Source organism: Eubalaena glacialis, chromosome 9 (assembly GCF_028564815.1).
Source record: "Eubalaena glacialis isolate mEubGla1 chromosome 9, mEubGla1.1.hap2.+ XY, whole genome shotgun sequence".
Classification (NCBI taxonomy): domain Eukaryota; kingdom Metazoa; phylum Chordata; class Mammalia; order Artiodactyla; family Balaenidae; genus Eubalaena; species Eubalaena glacialis.
The window spans coordinates 105,309,029-105,326,122 of NC_083724.1; the positions used below are offsets into that span (position 1 = coordinate 105,309,029).

A 17,094-nucleotide genomic window follows, 5' to 3' on the forward strand; every position below is an offset into this window, starting at 1 on the left:
AGTATGAATACGATAATGTGTTTATAAGTACTGTGCATTTTATTACCTATCCTATGGAGTATTTCATTTTAATAGCATTAAATGCTTGTTCACACCTCCCACAAAAAAATTAAGCACAAGCTTTGGGGCTGGCACTATGTCCAAGCATGCATTTTTTTTCCCCTGTAAATTTTCCTAGTCCCTGGGGCTCCAACCGGTGCCCTTACTGTAAATTCTTGTCCGAGAAAGCCAAGCTTCTTAAGGTCTGCCAAGTGACTATTCTACAAGGTTCAGTGGGCCAGCAGGAGGGTCTGCCGCCTGCTCTATGCAATGCTCTGCTACATTTACTCATTGCAGGGTACATTTTAAAGTAATTATGCCCCATTTGTGTTTACTATAGCATGCTGTGGCAAATGGTCCTTAGGCCAGAATGCAGACTGCTGTAGAGACCCACCCTGCAAGACTCCACTTCAACCAGGAAAACTCAAGGTTTTGAGCAGCGGTAGGTGAAATAGGAATGAAACTTGGGCACAAACATAGCTGAATTATTTCGCTGGGCCTCTGTCAAGGGGGATTTTGAGAGCTGATGAATGTGAAACAAGATGTTTCCCTTACAGTAGAAATAATTAAGTTTGTACAGTCCTGTTCTGTTAATTCTTTCAGATTTGGAGAGAACTTAAAAAGTGGCACCCAACAAGGTGAATCAGCTACCTGGGACTGCTGAAAAATCAGTAGAATTTTCTTCTTAGAAAACCAGCACACTACCCCTCCTTTGCCTAGAAGGCTCAATGGACCCCTGGGCAGCTTGCTAACAGCAATCTAGCCCCGTGTATATTTCCCCTGCCAAAAGCAGTGTAGTCAGGCACCAGCGTGAAATCAAAACATTGGTCTAATAAAAAAGATTGATTCACTCAGTACATTCCCCCCCAGATCCTCCTTAAGGAAAGTCTTTGCCAAAAAAGATTTCAATTATTTTTCTCCTATAAGTCTTTCAAAGCTGCTGTGAATAGCAGCAGTCCTCATAACTCTGATGTGGGCAGAGAACACTCAAAATAGTAGATAGCAGATGCCGGCCCCACTCAGAATTGCTCACACCTATTTGTGTAGATGCTGCTTTCCCATTTTGCTCAGATCTTCTAAGTTCTATCACAGCCATGACAAAATGATGACTCACACTTAAATGCAGTCATCATGTCATATGCGATATTAATACCTTGGTGACATTGCTGTAAGTGCCATTCCTGTAAGAGGAAAAGGTTCCTGAGAGCTGTCTGCCACCAGCCTCAGGGACCACAAAGGGCAGCGCCTGCAGAAGGCAAAGCTCATTGTGCAGGAAGGCGCTGCCTGCATCCTGCAAGCTGTTCCGATAAGCAGCTGTTGGAAAGGAGGGGGCAGAGGAGAGAGAGGGGCAGGGGAGGGAAAGGCCTCTGTTATCAGGTTGGATGGCCAGCTGCTGCACTGATGTCTTATCCCAAGTATGCTCCTGTCTTGCGAGTTTAAAAATTTTCCTAAAGGGAGAGAAATAGGAGCAGGGCTCAAGTTCTGCCCTAACACCCAGCTGGCGTCCCCTCCCCCACTTCCAGCACCCCAGGAGCCTGTAATTCAGCCCCAACAGGAAGATGGAACAAGTGCCATCGAGTTCCGTGAATTTCAGAAGTCAACAGCCCTGCAAACCACCTCCCCGCAGACAAAGATCCCCTGCCTTCAATAAAGAGAATATGTTTGTTTCAGTAAGTTTATTGTAAAACTCAAAGTTGCAGCAGCATAATCCTTTAGAAAATGAAGCATCACCCTTGTCCGTTTTGAAACAGCAGTGCATACTGCTAAATCCGTCAGAGCTCCTGTAACTGTTGTACAAGTCCAGGCCGCCTGGCCTTGCCTTTCTCCTCCTTTCTGCCGGGAGTACAGGCTGCTGAGTCACTCCTGCCCGGCCAGTCCGTCCTTCTCGGCCGCGCGGCCAAGGTCCTGCCTCCGGCCTTCCTGGGCGAGCAGCCGCTCCCCACACTTGTAGAGTCCTGGACTGGGGCCAGCCTGCCCCTGCCGCCGCCGGGTCCCTCCTCGGGAGGGAGCCGCACCTCCTCGCCGCTCTCCACGCGCCCCCGCCTGCCAGTCTCCACGCCGCACTCCGGCGCCCTCGGAGGGCGCATCCACAGAGCCATCCCCGCGCTAGGCGCCCCGGGGCGTCACCACGTCGATCAGACCAAGGATCCCCGCGGGGCTGTCACTCGGGGAGGGTGATATTGGGCACCCAGTCATTGACGCTGCGACTCTCCTCGCAGAACAGGCTGAGTTTCTCCAAGGCGGGGTCCTTCCATGCGTCCTCGTTGGGGTTCTGCGGGGAGAGCGCAGAGGTCAGCCTGGCTGGCCACTGGCCGATGACGGGGGCGGGGACGACATCGGGACGGAGGCGACACTCACCGAAATGAGGATGCAGTGCAGGTCCCCCGGCGCACCCGCCTCGTCGCCGGTACCCACGATCGCCGCCAGCCTCTGCACGTCGCCCACGCGCACGATGTCTATGTCGTTCTCACAGCAGAACGCCTGTATCAAAGTGAAGTGGATCTGCAGAGCGATGTCGCCCTCGTCCTCCTCGTCGGCGGCCAGCACGCAGAAGGTCACGTTGTCGGGGTCCCTGCGCGGGCGAGGAGGAGGTGGTGAGGTCGGGTCGGGGAGCCCGGGGTGTCCCCTGCCGCCATCTCCCCGGTCTCCCTGCCGCTCCTCCCGCCCCGGTCGCCTTGCCCGGGCCGCGTCTATACTCACACGTTCAGAACTTTGGCGGACTCGTAGACGCCGGCGGTGAGGCAACCCTGGCGTTGCGCAGACAGCAGCAGCTCGTGCAGCGCTTTCCCGGCGCCCTGCATCCTGCGGACGAGCCAGCGCCGTGAGCGGGGACTAGCAGGAGGGTGCGCCGGGATCCTCAGGCCCGGGGACGCACCCCCAGCGCCCCAGTCCGGCGCGCCAGTTCAGTGCCGTACCCCCGGCCCAGCCGGCACACTCGCGCCCGGCTCCCACCCAGCGGGTTCCCACCCCAGCGGGCCCAAAGACTGACGCCCAACCAGCCGCGGCCAAGGCAGAATCAGGATCCCCGAGCCCAAAGACGTCCGACGCTCGGCGCCGAGCTACCTGGCCGTGCTTTCGGGAACCGTGTCCTGGCCGCGAACTTCTTCCAGAGTCATGTTGCGATTGGCGAGCAGCAAATTATCCACAGGAGGAGAGGGCGGAGCGGACGCGAGCGAAGACAAGAAGGTCTACTGCCCAAACCGGCGCGCCTACCACCAGCTAGTTAGACTCGGCGCCGCCGCGCGCCCTTATATAGGCTGGGCCCTTGGCACGGCCAGCTGGCGCGAGCCTGCGCGCCCATTGGCCCGCGCCCGCTTTCTGATGCAAATGAGGCGGCGGCCGGAGGCTCGTGCCAGAAGGCCACGTGGGGAGGGGTGCGGGGGATGACAATGCCTCAAATCTGCCGCTTTTGTCGGGGTGTTACCAGGCAGACTGGAGCCTGCAGATTTCATCTCGCCTTTTTGTTTTTCTTAAGTCCTTAAAAGGAAAAAGTTTTAAAAAAAGAAAAGAAAAAAAACCTTGCTGACTAATAATAGTACGCTGCAATTTGTGAAACGCACCTTTGGGGAATCTAATGAATTTTTTTTTTTTGCATTTATTTTTGTTGCTACCTTTCTATTTTTTCTTTGCTTTAAATTTGGAGTTTATGAGACCATTGCTTTTAAACCGGAACTTAAAGTAAAAACACGCAGCGCTGGCTTTAAGCTTGCAAAAGGCCTGAGTGCAGCCCCCTCCAGCTGACACTAGGGCCCAGAGCGCGAGGTTCTCTTACCACAAACAAGGCCCCTACCCGGGCGCGCTGGAAGGTCCTAGCCAACCTCCCCGCCCGCTGCAGAGCGCTGCGGGGCGCCCGGGCGCGCGAGCAGATTGCGGCCGGCGCACGCGGCTCGTTTGCATTTCTATGGAGGGTGCATAATAGCGGAGATCTGGCGTGTGGCGGTTTGTAGGAGGGACAATCGAGGCTTTCTCTTCATAGCGACACTGTCCACCTGCCGCTGGGTGGGGTAGGGGGGGCCCGCCGCGCGTGGAGGTCGCCAGGCTGCTCGGCGCGTGGGGGTCGCGGCCGCGTGCCGCTCCTGTGCCCCTCGATGCGCGCCCCCTACACGGGCCCTGCTGAACGTTTGCATGTAATTCCGCCCACCCAGTCCTAGCACAAGTGCGGAAAAGCCGTGGGAGTTGGAAGGAACACCTGGCTGCTGCACCGTCTTCACAGCCGGGTGCGCTACGCCCAGACCTCTAGGCTCCAGGCCCCAAGAGCTTGGGGAACGCGGCTCGGAATCCCTTTCCCGGGGCGCCATCTACAGGCCGGCCGGAAAGACCCTGACCATCTCCCTCCTCCACACTTTCATTGACCTCTAGGGACTTGGCCTCCGGCCCTCTGGTCAAGGAACGGCCCTGGTAGGGTCGGCTGAGCCCGGTCCAAGCTGCACATTAATGAAGGCAGAGTAAGGACTGCAAAACCCACCCAGGGAGGAGGTGGGGACGAAAGGAGACTCCAACCCAGTACTGACGGAGGAAGAGCCCATAATTCTTAGTCTATTTCGAAATGTTTTAGTGACTTAAATATGCATATATTAAAAGCTTGTATTCCAGTAATAGAAGAATAAAACTAAACGAGAGCTTGAGAGCGTTTAATAGACATTGCTTGGCTGTGACCATTAAGGACCTATAAGCCTGCACCTTCAGACGGTTCACTCACTGAGCTTATCACTTTTGGTGTCTGCATCTCTCTGCGCTACATTGAAACGCGCGGTGGGGTGCATGCCATTGCACCTCCCCCCTTTTCTAGGTGAGGCCTTTGAGACTGGACAGGACAGTTGGCGGGCGGAGCGGGTTGATTCGCTGGGAGCCCAGACTGCAAGACAGAGGAAATAACAGGTAAGGAAAACAGCCGAGTGCTCTGGCATCTTGCGCCCCCCGGTGGCCAGCTGTCAGAGGACAGCCACAAAAGCAGGCCCCTTCCTAGATGCCAAGAATTGGGTGTTTGCTCACCTAACATCCCTGAAATCCGAGGTGTCTTTTCTTTGGGGGGGGGGTGAATATAGCTGATTTACAATGTTGTGTTACTTTCTGCTGTACAGCACAGTGAATCAGTTATACATATACATACATCCACTCTTTTTTAGACTCTTCCCATACAGGTCATTACAGAGTATTGAGTTCCCTGTGCTATATATACAGTAGGTCCTTATTAGTTATATTTTATAAATATATAATAGTGTGTATATGTCAATCCCAATCTCCAGTTTATCCCTCCCCCCCTTTCCCCTGGTAACTATAAGATTGTTTTCTAATCACAGGAGCCAGGCAGCATCATGTGGCATTTATTTGCTACCGTTTCCTTTCTTTCTTTGTTGGTGGTATATAAAATAACGGTGTGCCTTGATTGGATAAAATGTATTTATTTTTAAATGGTTGAGACTTAGGTATTGCTCTTTTTAAAGTGTTAAACATTTCTTAAAATGTGTTACTTCCAGGTCCGTGGGAAATGTTGCAAAAATGAGACTTATCTGACATCTTAGCGCTTACCCTCCCCCCTCCCCATTTAAACACTAGAAATCTCCCCACACACCAGCCTCAGCCCCTTCTCCCAGAGGAAGGCCACTGAGGAGGGGGGACAGGAGACAGCATTTGCAGTTGGCACTGAGCCAGCCTGGAGGAAGAGGGCTGATTGACAACCCCCTGAGGCTATTCAACTTCACTCACATTTTTAAGGTATTCAGTTTCAGGAAAACTGCCTTTCTGACATAGGATATGGCTTCACATGGGTTTATCAGGTCAGTCTGAATGGCCCGAAAGCCCTCATCTCAATTAGGAAGGAAACATTTTGTCTGGAGGCTAAGTTGGTCCTCCACCAGACCCCCCACCCCACCCAACTCCTGCAGTTTAGACAAGTACAAAAGCTGCTGGGTCTGGGACAGCCCATATCCAGTTTGCTGGTCAGACTATAGGAGAGGGGTGGGCAAAGCTGGCACCCCAGTCCAGGTACCTTCAGACGCCCTCCTGGCCCACCCTGAGATAGAAGACAATTGATGATAGCAAATGCCCACATGTCCCCCTCTGTTGCCACCATGCCCCCAAAGTGCATTCAACGCATGTGTCAGCCTGCTGCAGGCCCCAGTCCTAGGAGCCTGTGATATCACCGAAGCACCCCTAAACGTTCCCCTGAACCTTAATCATGAAGGTGATGGTGACTTAATTAACAGGACATCCTCAGAGATGCTCTGTTTTAAAAGCCCTTTGGAAATGTTTAGATTTAGCTGTTTTTATGAACACTTCTCAGTCACTTTCATGGCCTGACTAAAATGTTGGTGGAGATCACCGTTCATTTGGGTATGGAAAGTAGTGGGCTTTAAGTAAGCAGTAAACTTATGAGACAGTCCCTCTTGCAATTTCTGAAATTATTTGCTTTTGGAACATGCACAAGCTCTGTCATTAAATTGCATGTTCGTTCCCCTTATGAGGACCGGCCCCACAGAGGCTGCAGGGCACAGACGGGTTGCTCAGAGCTCCGTGCTGCCTGCAGGTAAGGTTCCTTTAGCCTATAGGATGTCTGAGGAAAAGTCCAAGTCATTGCCACCTTTCAAAAACCAGCAACTGTCACGTAAAATCTGGATGTCCAGCTTCTCTTGGAAAAGATGAAGATTTGGCCACCGTGTGCCTGCAGCCACAGCCCCCCCACCACCACCCCGGTAACCACAAGGTGGAGAGGGGCACTGGGACCCCGAGACTGAGCACTGCTGTTCAGTTCAGCAGAGGCCCCCCCATGCCCCTGCGAAGACACCCGGATGTTTTGTTCATGTATGCTACCTGCTTGTCCCCTTTGCATTTGCAATCTCTGAGAAGAAACTGAAGTTTGAACAGCAAAATATAGGGGCCAGGCTCTTAAAAGATGAGCTCAACTGGAGTGTGCACTGTTTGTGTCCCAGATTCTGCAGGACGTGTCTCCGATGTTGGCCAAGGGCCGTTGGAGCGATCTGCGATGGCCCCTTTCCAAGCGGTCCAGACCTTGCTCTCACTCCCCCGACACCCAGCTCATCCAACCCCTTCTCTAGGCCTTCTTGAGTTTTAAGAAAAGTGTTAGGTTTTTTTCCTAAAATCTCATGGATGGTGGGGTGAACAGCAATAACTCAGTGACAATACTACGTTAACTCAGTGACAATACTACGTTAACTCAGTGAAGAAACCAAATCGTGGTGCAAGACACAAACCTATTACTTAAAACCAACAGCGTCATGGCAAATGCATCCCAACATCTAACGGGAAAGTTACGGTGCTGTCACCCCTGCGCCCACCCACTGCCACGCCCCGGTAGCCGTACATCCCACCCCCCACCCCAGGTGAAATTTGAGGGCTGTAGATGTGGAGGCTTCAGATGACAGCTGGGACAGCAAGCAGGAAATGGAAAAAGGGAAATCCCCACATAGCACAAGCCGGACATGTGTGGTCAGTCCCCGTGTGGAGAGGGCTTTCTGGAAGGAGCAGTTATTCTTGGGTGAGCAATTGCATAGCGTGCGCGAGAGTCACATTAGCTCAGTGAAATCCCTGAGATAACTGGGGGGGGGATCATTCATGCATTTGGTACTTTGTCTATCATGAGTAGGAAATGATCTGCGATACGTGTCACAGCCATAGTCAGTGACACTAGCTGAGAACCCTGACAAGCCACGTATGTGCTGTCCTTCCAGGATTAGCCATGTGCCCAAGTCTTCTGAACCTCAGTTTCGCCCCCTATGAAATGAAGATCTGCCCTTTGCCCTTCGTGAACCTCAAAGGGCGTTTCTAAAGGTCACAACTGGTCACCATTTGGCTCACATTCGGGTTTTGTTTGGTGGGCAGTGTTCTAAAACGACTCACAAATTCAGGTCTGACTTGTTTGTTTGTGTAGGTGGGAGTGGATGACATGCACTTTCCATATCACTCTAGACATCTCCCAAATATCACATTAGGCCTGCTGACACATTTAGTCCCTCCCTGGCTCCAGTAGGCATTTGAGTTTGGGGTAAACTTTCACCAATATACAGCTAGCTGGAATGCTGTGGTCACCTTTCTGAAAACATTAACACATAGCATGTTATAGATTACTAGAGCCACCGAACTTCCTAACTGAAAGCCCTCCTTTATGTTCTGAAAGACAATTTAAAGTGCCTAAATACCCAGAAAGGGCAGTAAGATGTTAGAGGCTGCAGTTAGCAGAACAGAGCTCGAAGCCAGTTTTTGCTGCTTACTTTACTTTACTTTGACCTTAAGCAAAAAGTTAGTGAATGGTTTAAAGTGTTCATGCTTGTCAACTCATTACATCTACTTTTCTTAAGTTCTCCTAAAGAACTGCATTCAAAAGTATACATTAGGGACTTCCCTGGTGGTCCAGTGGTAAAGAATCCGCCTTCCGATGCAAGGGACGCGGGTTGGATCCCTGGTCAGAGAACTAAGATCCCACATGCCAAGGGGCAACTAGCCCCTTGTTCCACAACTACTGAGCTTGCACGCCTGAACTAGAGAGCCCACGGGTGGCAAACTACAGAGCCCACACGCTCTGGAGCCCACGCGCCACAACCAGAGAAGAGAAAACCCGCACGCCACAACTAGAGAGAAACCCAAGTGCCACAACGAAGAGCCCGTGTGCCACAATGAAAAGATCCCACATGCCTCAATGAAGATCCCGTGTGCCTGCAACTAAGACCCGATGCAACCAAAATAAATAAATAAATAAGTAAATAAATAAATAATTTTTTTAGAAAGTGTTTATTACAAGGAAATGTTTATTGCAGTATTTCTTTTAATGGTGCAACTCAGGAGCCACAATAGAGGCTGAGTGTTAATTCATGGTGTAGGCATAGAGGAAACATTACAAGACCATAAATAAATGTTTTGAAGAGTATTTCATGGCATGATAAAGCCTCAGATGGAACTGGGAAAAGCAAGATTCAGATTTGTGTGCTTCTGATTGTGTAAAAACATTTAGTGCACGTGACTATCATTGTACAAAGAAATCAAAATAGAAATGGTGGTTATATCTCAAAGTAGTGATATTATAGATGATTTTTTTTTCTTCATGATGCTTTTCTGCAATTAGACATTCTGCAGTTCAGTTTTATATAATACAAATTCAAACTTCTCATGGATAATAACCTCATCAACCCGACTCCTGCTTCGGGCATCATTCCGAGCGATTTTGACCATATGGTAACAGATCAAGAAGCCAGCCGTCTGCGGGGCTGTGCTTCTAGGGAGGGAGAGGCAGGAGCAAGACCTTTGACTCCTGAGCTACTCATCTTGCCATTTGACGCAGGTCTGTTCCCAGCTGAGTGAAAATGGTGGTATTGCACTCAGAGGTTAACTCTGGAATGGCTGGGATGGAGTTTCAGGCCACACACCAGAGGCACGCAGGAGGGCCCAGCAGGCAAATACCTGGGCAGGTGCCTTTCTGCAGACAGGCTGTTCACCAAGGTGTGCATCTTAGCAAGTAGCAATGGATAAAGTTCTTTCACTCCTTCTTTGGCAAAAAAGTCTACTTTCCAGAAAGGAATTACAGCAATAAATTAGGAAAATTATTTCCATTGTTCACATAATATATCAGGAATTCCAGAAGTTCAAAATATTTAAGTATCCTCAACCTATTTTGGACTCTTGTAGGTACAGTTCTATTAGTCAGTGTTGAATGTCATTTATTTGAAAAGAGTGGGGCAACTCTTGAGTGTGTTCTTAGTAGTACTATTGATATTAAGGTTTTATTTACCTAACTTTTATAGGACTTGCTATGTGCCAGGCACTATTCCAAGCACTTTGAAAACATCATTTAAAACTCACTGTGACCCTCTTAGGGAGGTACTTTTGTCACTATTGTCGGATGAAGAAGGCAGTGAGGTTAAGCCAGGAAGTGACAAAGATGGGCTACGACCCCAGAGGGGCTGGCTATGGAGCTCCTGCTCGTCACCAAGAGGGGTGAGACAAAATTCTCTGTAAAACCTTTTCTAGAGCCTTTGGGGAAAACCATTTGGTCCACGAAGGATAAGGATATCATCTAATGAAAAGAAGATTTCAAGAAAATATTTGGCTCGCCTTAGGCGCCCCTATCTGACGGTGCCTGTGGTGGATTTCATGATTGCAGGGTGCCATCTTGTGGTCAAGGAGAATATAGCTGGATGCCCTGAAAAGTAGCCTCTTTACACCTTGATCTAAAGCCTTTGTGTTTCTAGGGAGCCTGCAGACTCTGGTCACACACTTCTGATAATTTGCAGAAGCAGCGGCCCCATCAATGTGCAGCCTCTGAGAAGTCAGGCAGGTCTAGAGGATGCTCCTGTAGGTTTTGCTACCAGTAGAGATGCAGGGGGGGAACACACAGAGACACACCAACAAAGGGGAAATCAGAGCCAACCACTGGGAACATTGTGTCAGCTGTGATACTCCTGCCCACCTTACAGATGGTAAAACTGAGTTTCAGGGAGACTAATGGCATGCCCAAGATCAGACAGCTAATCACAGAGCTGGGATTCTGACTGCCCGCTGCCAGACCTCATGCAAACCTCCTGTTTATGCCACTGCGCTGTGGGTAGAACCTGGGATCACCGCTAGACAGCTACTCTGAGACACAGCCCATATAGCACTTAGCCATGCAGGGGGGAAGCCCAGTGGCTCATATACCTGTTTTCCATTCAAATTAAAAATGCTCTGAATCTCCCCAGGTCCTTTGCTGTTCTGAACTCCCCTCATCAGCCACACGAAGTGAAATATATGGACTATTTTTTTTTCTTACCAACTCATAGGCAAATTTAAACTTGAAGGGACCTACAAGGTACCTTTCTCCAAAATAGTGCCAATTTTGAGCACGGACAGAACCCCACAAGACGTCCACCTCAGAAAAGGGTAGCTCCACGGGCTGGTGCACTCGTGACTCATCCGCCTCCATCTGTGATCATGCTTTTGGCAGTAATAGCAGTGCCAGCTCCTTCATCTCCAAAGGACTCAGCTCCAACCCAGACCTGCAGCATCAGCTTACCCCAGGAGCTTGTCAGCAGTGCAGAGCCTCAGGCTGTGCCCAGCCCTCCAAACTGGAGAATCCTCATCTTAGTAAGATCAGGGTGATGCCTGTGGCATGCAGGTGTGTGATGCGCTGCTGGAGACACTGGCCAAGGGTGATGGACGTGAACCAGGCCAAGAGACGGGGTGGGAGAGGGGACTTACCTGCCTTCCAGGTGGCAGGAACACCAGGAGGGCACTTCAAGGTGGACAGAGCAGCACAGGCTGAGGACAGAAAGGACAGCTAAAATCAAGGAGCCATTCTGGACTGTAATGGGTTTGGGATATTTGAGGCACCCAGCAGAGGCCACAGTGGAGCAGTGGTGGACGTGGGACATCTGAACTGGATGCACAGCCTCGAGACTCATCAAGGCCATGGCCATTTGCCAAATGACCTCTGAATTGGAGAAAAGGGAAGGTGGCGAGTTGCTAGTTCCCCCTCCCAAGTCCACTCCCCCTTATTCCACGGAATAACGTTTCTCCTTTGCAGGGGGTCTCCCGGGTGGATGTTGCATTCCCGATCTCCCTTGGCCACCAGACCCTGCTCTGGCCAACGGAGTATGAACTTGCATGTCACTTGCTCAAACAGGAATTGCTTTCTATCAACGTCAGTTTTTTCCTCCCTGGGGCTGTGGTGCAAGAGGGGAGAGGGCAGCATTGGGACAGTCCTGGGTCCCCACCTGACCATGTAGACCCAGACTGTCATTGTGGAGAGAGACATAAGCTGTGTTCGGTCACTGTGTTTTGGAGATCTTTTTAAACTTTTTAAATTTTGACAAAACTTCAGACACAGGACAATTGCAAGCATAGCACAACAAAGCATTCCTGTGTATTCTTCACCCAGTTCCCCCATGTCACTATATTTGTTTCATCCTTTTCTCTCTTCCTCAAATATACATATTTTTCTGAACCACTTGAGGGTAAGCCTCAGGCACGCTGCCTCTTCACCGCTGTATATGTCAATATTTCCTACAAACAAGGATATTCTCCTAATTCCATAAACCATAGCAAAACAATCAAAATCAGAAAACTAACGTTGGTAGAGTTGAAGCTACCGTCTAGTATACAGACCACAGTGCAATTTTGTTGATTGTCCCAGTGATGTCCTTTACAGCAAAGGAAGCCCAGGATCACAGCACCATCCCTTGTCATGTCTCTTCAGTCTCCTTTAATCCGAAATCGCTCCTTAGTCTGTTTCGTGACATGGATCTTATTTGACATCAAGGTCTTAAGAGTTCAGCCCCTGATGCTGCAGACTGTCCCGGGACTTGGGTTTGTCTGCTGTTCCCTCATGATTCGATTCAGGGGATGCAGGTGGCAATGTCTTGTCCTCCTCCGGACAGGTATCGTTACGTGCTTTCATCGGTCTGTTCTTATTCATGGTCCCATATTGGTGGTCGTTTGATCAAGGTGGAGTCTTCCATGTTTCTCCAACATAAAGTCACCATTTTACCCTTTCCAATTCATGAGTGCTCTGCAGGGAGATGTAGGGGGTCATTCAGCAGTTTAGACAGCACAGTAACTAGTGCAAATGAGGAAGCTCTGCTGACTCAGCAGCAAATCCAGGCTCCTTGGCCTGCGGACAGTTGTTAGGAATCTTATACATTCACATCCCTCCCTTGGTATTTTGGATAGGCAGGAAATATTTCCTAGTTTCCCTGGACTCCCATTAAACTTTAATATTAATTTTTTAATAGCCCAGAAGGGAGCCTGGGTGGTGTATTTCCATTTTGCCAGAGAAGTCCACAGCGGGACGGGCATAGTTTCTGGACAAGAGGACTGGGAGCCGCTCTATCCCTTAGGATGCTTTCACCCTCCACAACAGGTGATGCAACCCCGAGGGACTGAATGGGGCTGCCCCGCCCAGCTGCTCCCTTTGTCCTGAAACCCCGTAGGGACTGACCCCTCTTTTCCAACAGTCCCACCTGGAGACTCAGCCCCAGTGGGAGGAACGTTCATGCTGGCCCAGGAAGCGAGGACAAATGAGGAAGAGGCCGGCAATGCTATCGTATCAGGTGGCTAAAGCCCAAACGCTGGCGCAGGGCCCAGGCTTCAGCCCCTGCTCCTCCACCATCCCCTCCCCACTCAGCTCCAGCAGCCTCTGCTGTTCTCCAACTCTCAGCACATTTTCAGGTCACCTCTGCTCCTGCTGTCCCCGCCTCTCCCCTCCCACACCTCTCAGTGAGGCCTGGCACAGGCCAAGTCAGGACACTCTGCCCCAGGGGGAGGGGGCTTCCTGGCCTCTCTCCTTCCCTGATGGTAATGCCTCCATCATGGCGATGATGTGCTTGGCCTTTGACCTTCACATGTCCCTGGATCACATCCCACACCTAGGCATCTCCTCCTGCAAAGCCATCCAGCCCAAGTCCTGGTTGGAAGGGAAAATCTAGTGTCTTGATCACCCTCGGGCACCCACACACACATGCCTTCCAGGGCACAACACCAGCCTGCGTGACCATGTGTGCCCAACATGACTGTGTGTGTGTGTGTGTGTGAGAGAGAGACAGAGACAGAGACAGAGACAGAGATGATGCTCGCAACACACAGCACATCAGCCCACCAGGAGGCCAGGCCACCTGCGCTCAGTGCTCTGCCAAGCAGTCTGCAGGACACTGTTGGCTTCTGAAGTGCAGCCCCATTTGCGAGCCCCAATAACCCAGAAACCCTGGGGTTGGGTGCAGAGAAGGCCCTGTCCAGCAGCCAGCTGAGAGCAAGCGTCTGAGAAAGTTCGACTGTCCGCCACATGGCCACTGCCCTCCCCAGCGCTCAGAAGCCAGTACGGTCCAGGGCACTGGTCAGTTCCGAGCCCGGAGGCCCTCCCTGTTTCCAGGGCGGGGGAGCATGGGCCCCTGAGTCCCACTGCTGACAGAGTTTCCACGGGCTGAACTCCGCAGGGTCAGAAAGCATTTCCTAAGGAAGATCCACGTGTCCCAGAACAATCCTCACTGGTCTTCCCCAGAGGCCAGCTCTGCTTTAACCCAGAGGACAGGAGCAGGCAGGCAGTCCTGCCCACCTTGGCCATTATCATTAGTTGAGCACGTACTACGCTCAAGGCAGTGAGCTGGGGCTGCGGTTGGGCAGGACGCGGGCTCTGACTGCAGGAAGTCCACGCCCAGCACCCCCAGCCCTGCTGATCATCACCACCTCCCTCTTCCTGCAACCCCTGAGGAGCTCCCCAAAGCCAAGGAGGCAGGCATGGAAGGCGGTGAGGAAGAGGCTGGAAGAGGCACAGGTGTCAGGTGAGGGACAGGCCACACCGCTCCCGCAAACACAAACTCACAAAGTTGGATTCAGCCTGGCAGGTCAAGGAGGGGACATGTGAACGGGGGTGGGGGAAGGGTTCTGCCCTGCCCAGGGGAAAGATAAATCTCTGGATCGGCTTCTCAAACTAATGCCTGATGGAACCCTCCCCGGGTAGAAGGGATGGTGGCAAGAGACATGCTCCATTTTTAAATAGGGTTGGGAAATGTGGGGTTAAAGGAAACCTGGTGCGGCCCTGCAGGATTTATCAAAGCTGTTATTCTATCACAGTGTATCTGGAATCTCCGAGAGGGAGGTGAGGGCCTGCCACAATGCCAGACTTACTTGACCGCAAACTCTTTGTCGTGGATCATACAACCAGGGTTCCATGAGGCACAGCATGGGGGTACAGGTCCCCAGTGTCTCCCAGCCCTGACACTGCGAGGGGTTTGTCCCCGGACGTCCCCATCACCTGGGAACTTGCTAGAAATGCAAATTCTCGACCCCACCTGGACCTCCTGAATCGGAAACTCTGGACGTGGGATGGGCGATCTGTTACAGCAAACCCTCCAGGGGATTCTGATGCCGCTCCAGGCGGTGACACCCTCCTCATGGAAGCTGGGATCTGGCAGATGGGGAGGAGTTCTCCAAAAACAGTAACAAGGAGTAAATGAATTTTAGGGGCCTTTCCCTTGAGCTGATAGTAGGTGGCTGAGGGGCCATGCCTCCCAGCACAGGGCCACTCTGCGGGGTGATGCACTGCCCACCCCCTGGTGCTGGGTCCCTATGGCCACTTCCCTCCCTCATGCAGCCAGTCACTACCAGGACCAGGAAAGCCTGGGAGGGGCTCTTTGCACACTGGACACCATGCAGGGATGGAGACTTTCCCTCCCCCAGGGTCAGGATGGCAGACCTCAGTTCACATGGGCTCAGCCAGCCTGGAGCTCAGCCTGAACCCCAGCTTCTGTCTGTGGCATGAGGCTTGTGCAGAGAATGTGCCCAGTGAGAGGGGGAGCAGAGCCGACCTCACCCGGGCCCCCAGACACAGATGTCACCACCTCAACACCCCCTTCACCCCACGCAAAGCGCATGCTCTGATGGAACTTTTATTGCTGATAATTGGGCCAAACTAAGCAGAAGTAACATGGTGACCCCTGGCAGGCTGCTTCTGTGGCAGCTGCTCAGGTCGCATCCAGGGGACAATCTGAGGCTAAGGCCAGCTGTCCACTCCCCATCCCCACGCCTCTCCCCCAGGCCAGGGGCTGGCTGCATGATCACCCCACAGCTCAACTAACAAGGGCAGGGGGACATTTTGCAGACTTCATGGATGTTAAAAACAAAGACCACTCTAACACCTTCTTGATCATTTCTTAAATCCCAGAAGTTTCCAACAAGGATTCCCTCCACCCTCAATCGTATGACTTATTTAGAAATTCTCCCCTTAACACAAGGCGTCTGATATTTGGAGAGCATTTCTCATGATTTTGGTCTAAATATACACACATACAATTTCAAACAGTAGCATTCACTCAAATTTTTAGGAGCATGTTGGGAAGTACAATTTATACCCTGATGCCCACAGACATATTTGAACTCACCAAGGCAGGGACAGAAATAAAGGCAGGGGGAACACAGTGGTCCCACCACAACCTGCCCAGAGACCTCTACGACCACCGCCTTCAGCTTAGACCGGGTGGCTCCAAGCCTCAAGTCCAGCCAGCACATGGAGCCTCCCAGGTGGTGACACTGCCACCCAAGCAGGACTTAGGATGCAGAGACCGAACAGCCTAGATGTCTGGGAATGGCAGAAAAGATAAATTTAAAATTGCACATTCCAGGTCATTTTTGTGAAAGCAGGGCAGCGCTCCAGAAACAGGTGGGCAGTTCTCACCACGAGTGAACCTCACATTCAAGGCTCCGGCCTCTGTGTGTGCTTAATTCGAGCCCCTGCCCCAGCAGCAAGGTCCTCTGGCCCCTGAGGGGCCAGCCAGGGGCACAGCCTCCATTCCGCCTGCGAACCATGGGCAGAGCGGGTGGGTTGGCGGCAGGGTCCCCATGCCTCCCCTCCTCTGTAGGGGAACACCTGGACCTTGGATTTTGTCCGCTGTGAATGGCATCACAGAATGTGTGCGACTGGACTAATTCCTGTAAAGTGGCAATGTTGATAGCATTCACATCACATCCTCCTAAAGGTTTGGAGTTGTTCACCTGAATCCAACTGGAATAGACTCTCCCTGAGTCAAGAAGGTCCTTCTGTGATGATATTTCCTTTCTTTCCGTCATTCACAGCAACAATAATAGAAATAATAATGTCAGTTGAGCACTGACATATCAGGTGCCGTGCTGACCGTTTTACATTCATACTCTCACTTAATATTGATAACAGTCCAGTAAGGTAGCACTCCTATCATTACCATACCAATCAATGGGGAAACTGAGGCTCATGGTGTTATGTAATGTGCCCAGGGCCCCAGCAGGTAGTCAGGACTGAACCCTGGCTTCTGACCCCAGAGCCCACCTCCCTTCTTTTTTTCTTAAATTGAAGTATAATTGACATATAACACTGTGTAAATTTGAGGTGTACAATGTGTTGGTATGATACATTTGTATGTTGCAATATGATTACTATAGTATCATTGGTTACCACCTCCATCTTGTCACATAATTATCATCTTCTTTTGTGTGTTGAGAACAGTCAGGATCTAGTCTCTTAGCAACTTTGATGTTTAAAAAAAAAAAAAAAGCCCACACTCCTACTTATCTTGGAGTATTGCCAGACTCTAAGTTGGAAGAACT

At 51.2% G+C, this 17,094-nt stretch overlaps 1 protein-coding gene across 1 annotated transcript; it reads right to left on the reverse strand.

The window, feature by feature from the left end:
- Window positions 1-1,700: 1,700 nt before the first annotated feature.
- GADD45G (growth arrest and DNA damage inducible gamma) lies at window positions 1,701-3,262 on the reverse strand. Its single transcript, XM_061199381.1, has 4 exons — window positions 3,103-3,262; window positions 2,740-2,841; window positions 2,398-2,611; window positions 1,701-2,311 (listed from the first exon to the last, which is right to left on the reverse strand). The coding sequence occupies exons 1-4, from the start codon at window positions 3,153-3,155 to the stop codon at window positions 2,201-2,203; spliced, it is 480 nt and encodes a 159-aa protein (XP_061055364.1). The 5' UTR covers window positions 3,156-3,262; the 3' UTR covers window positions 1,701-2,200.
- Between the last annotated feature and the right edge of the window lie 13,832 nt (window positions 3,263-17,094).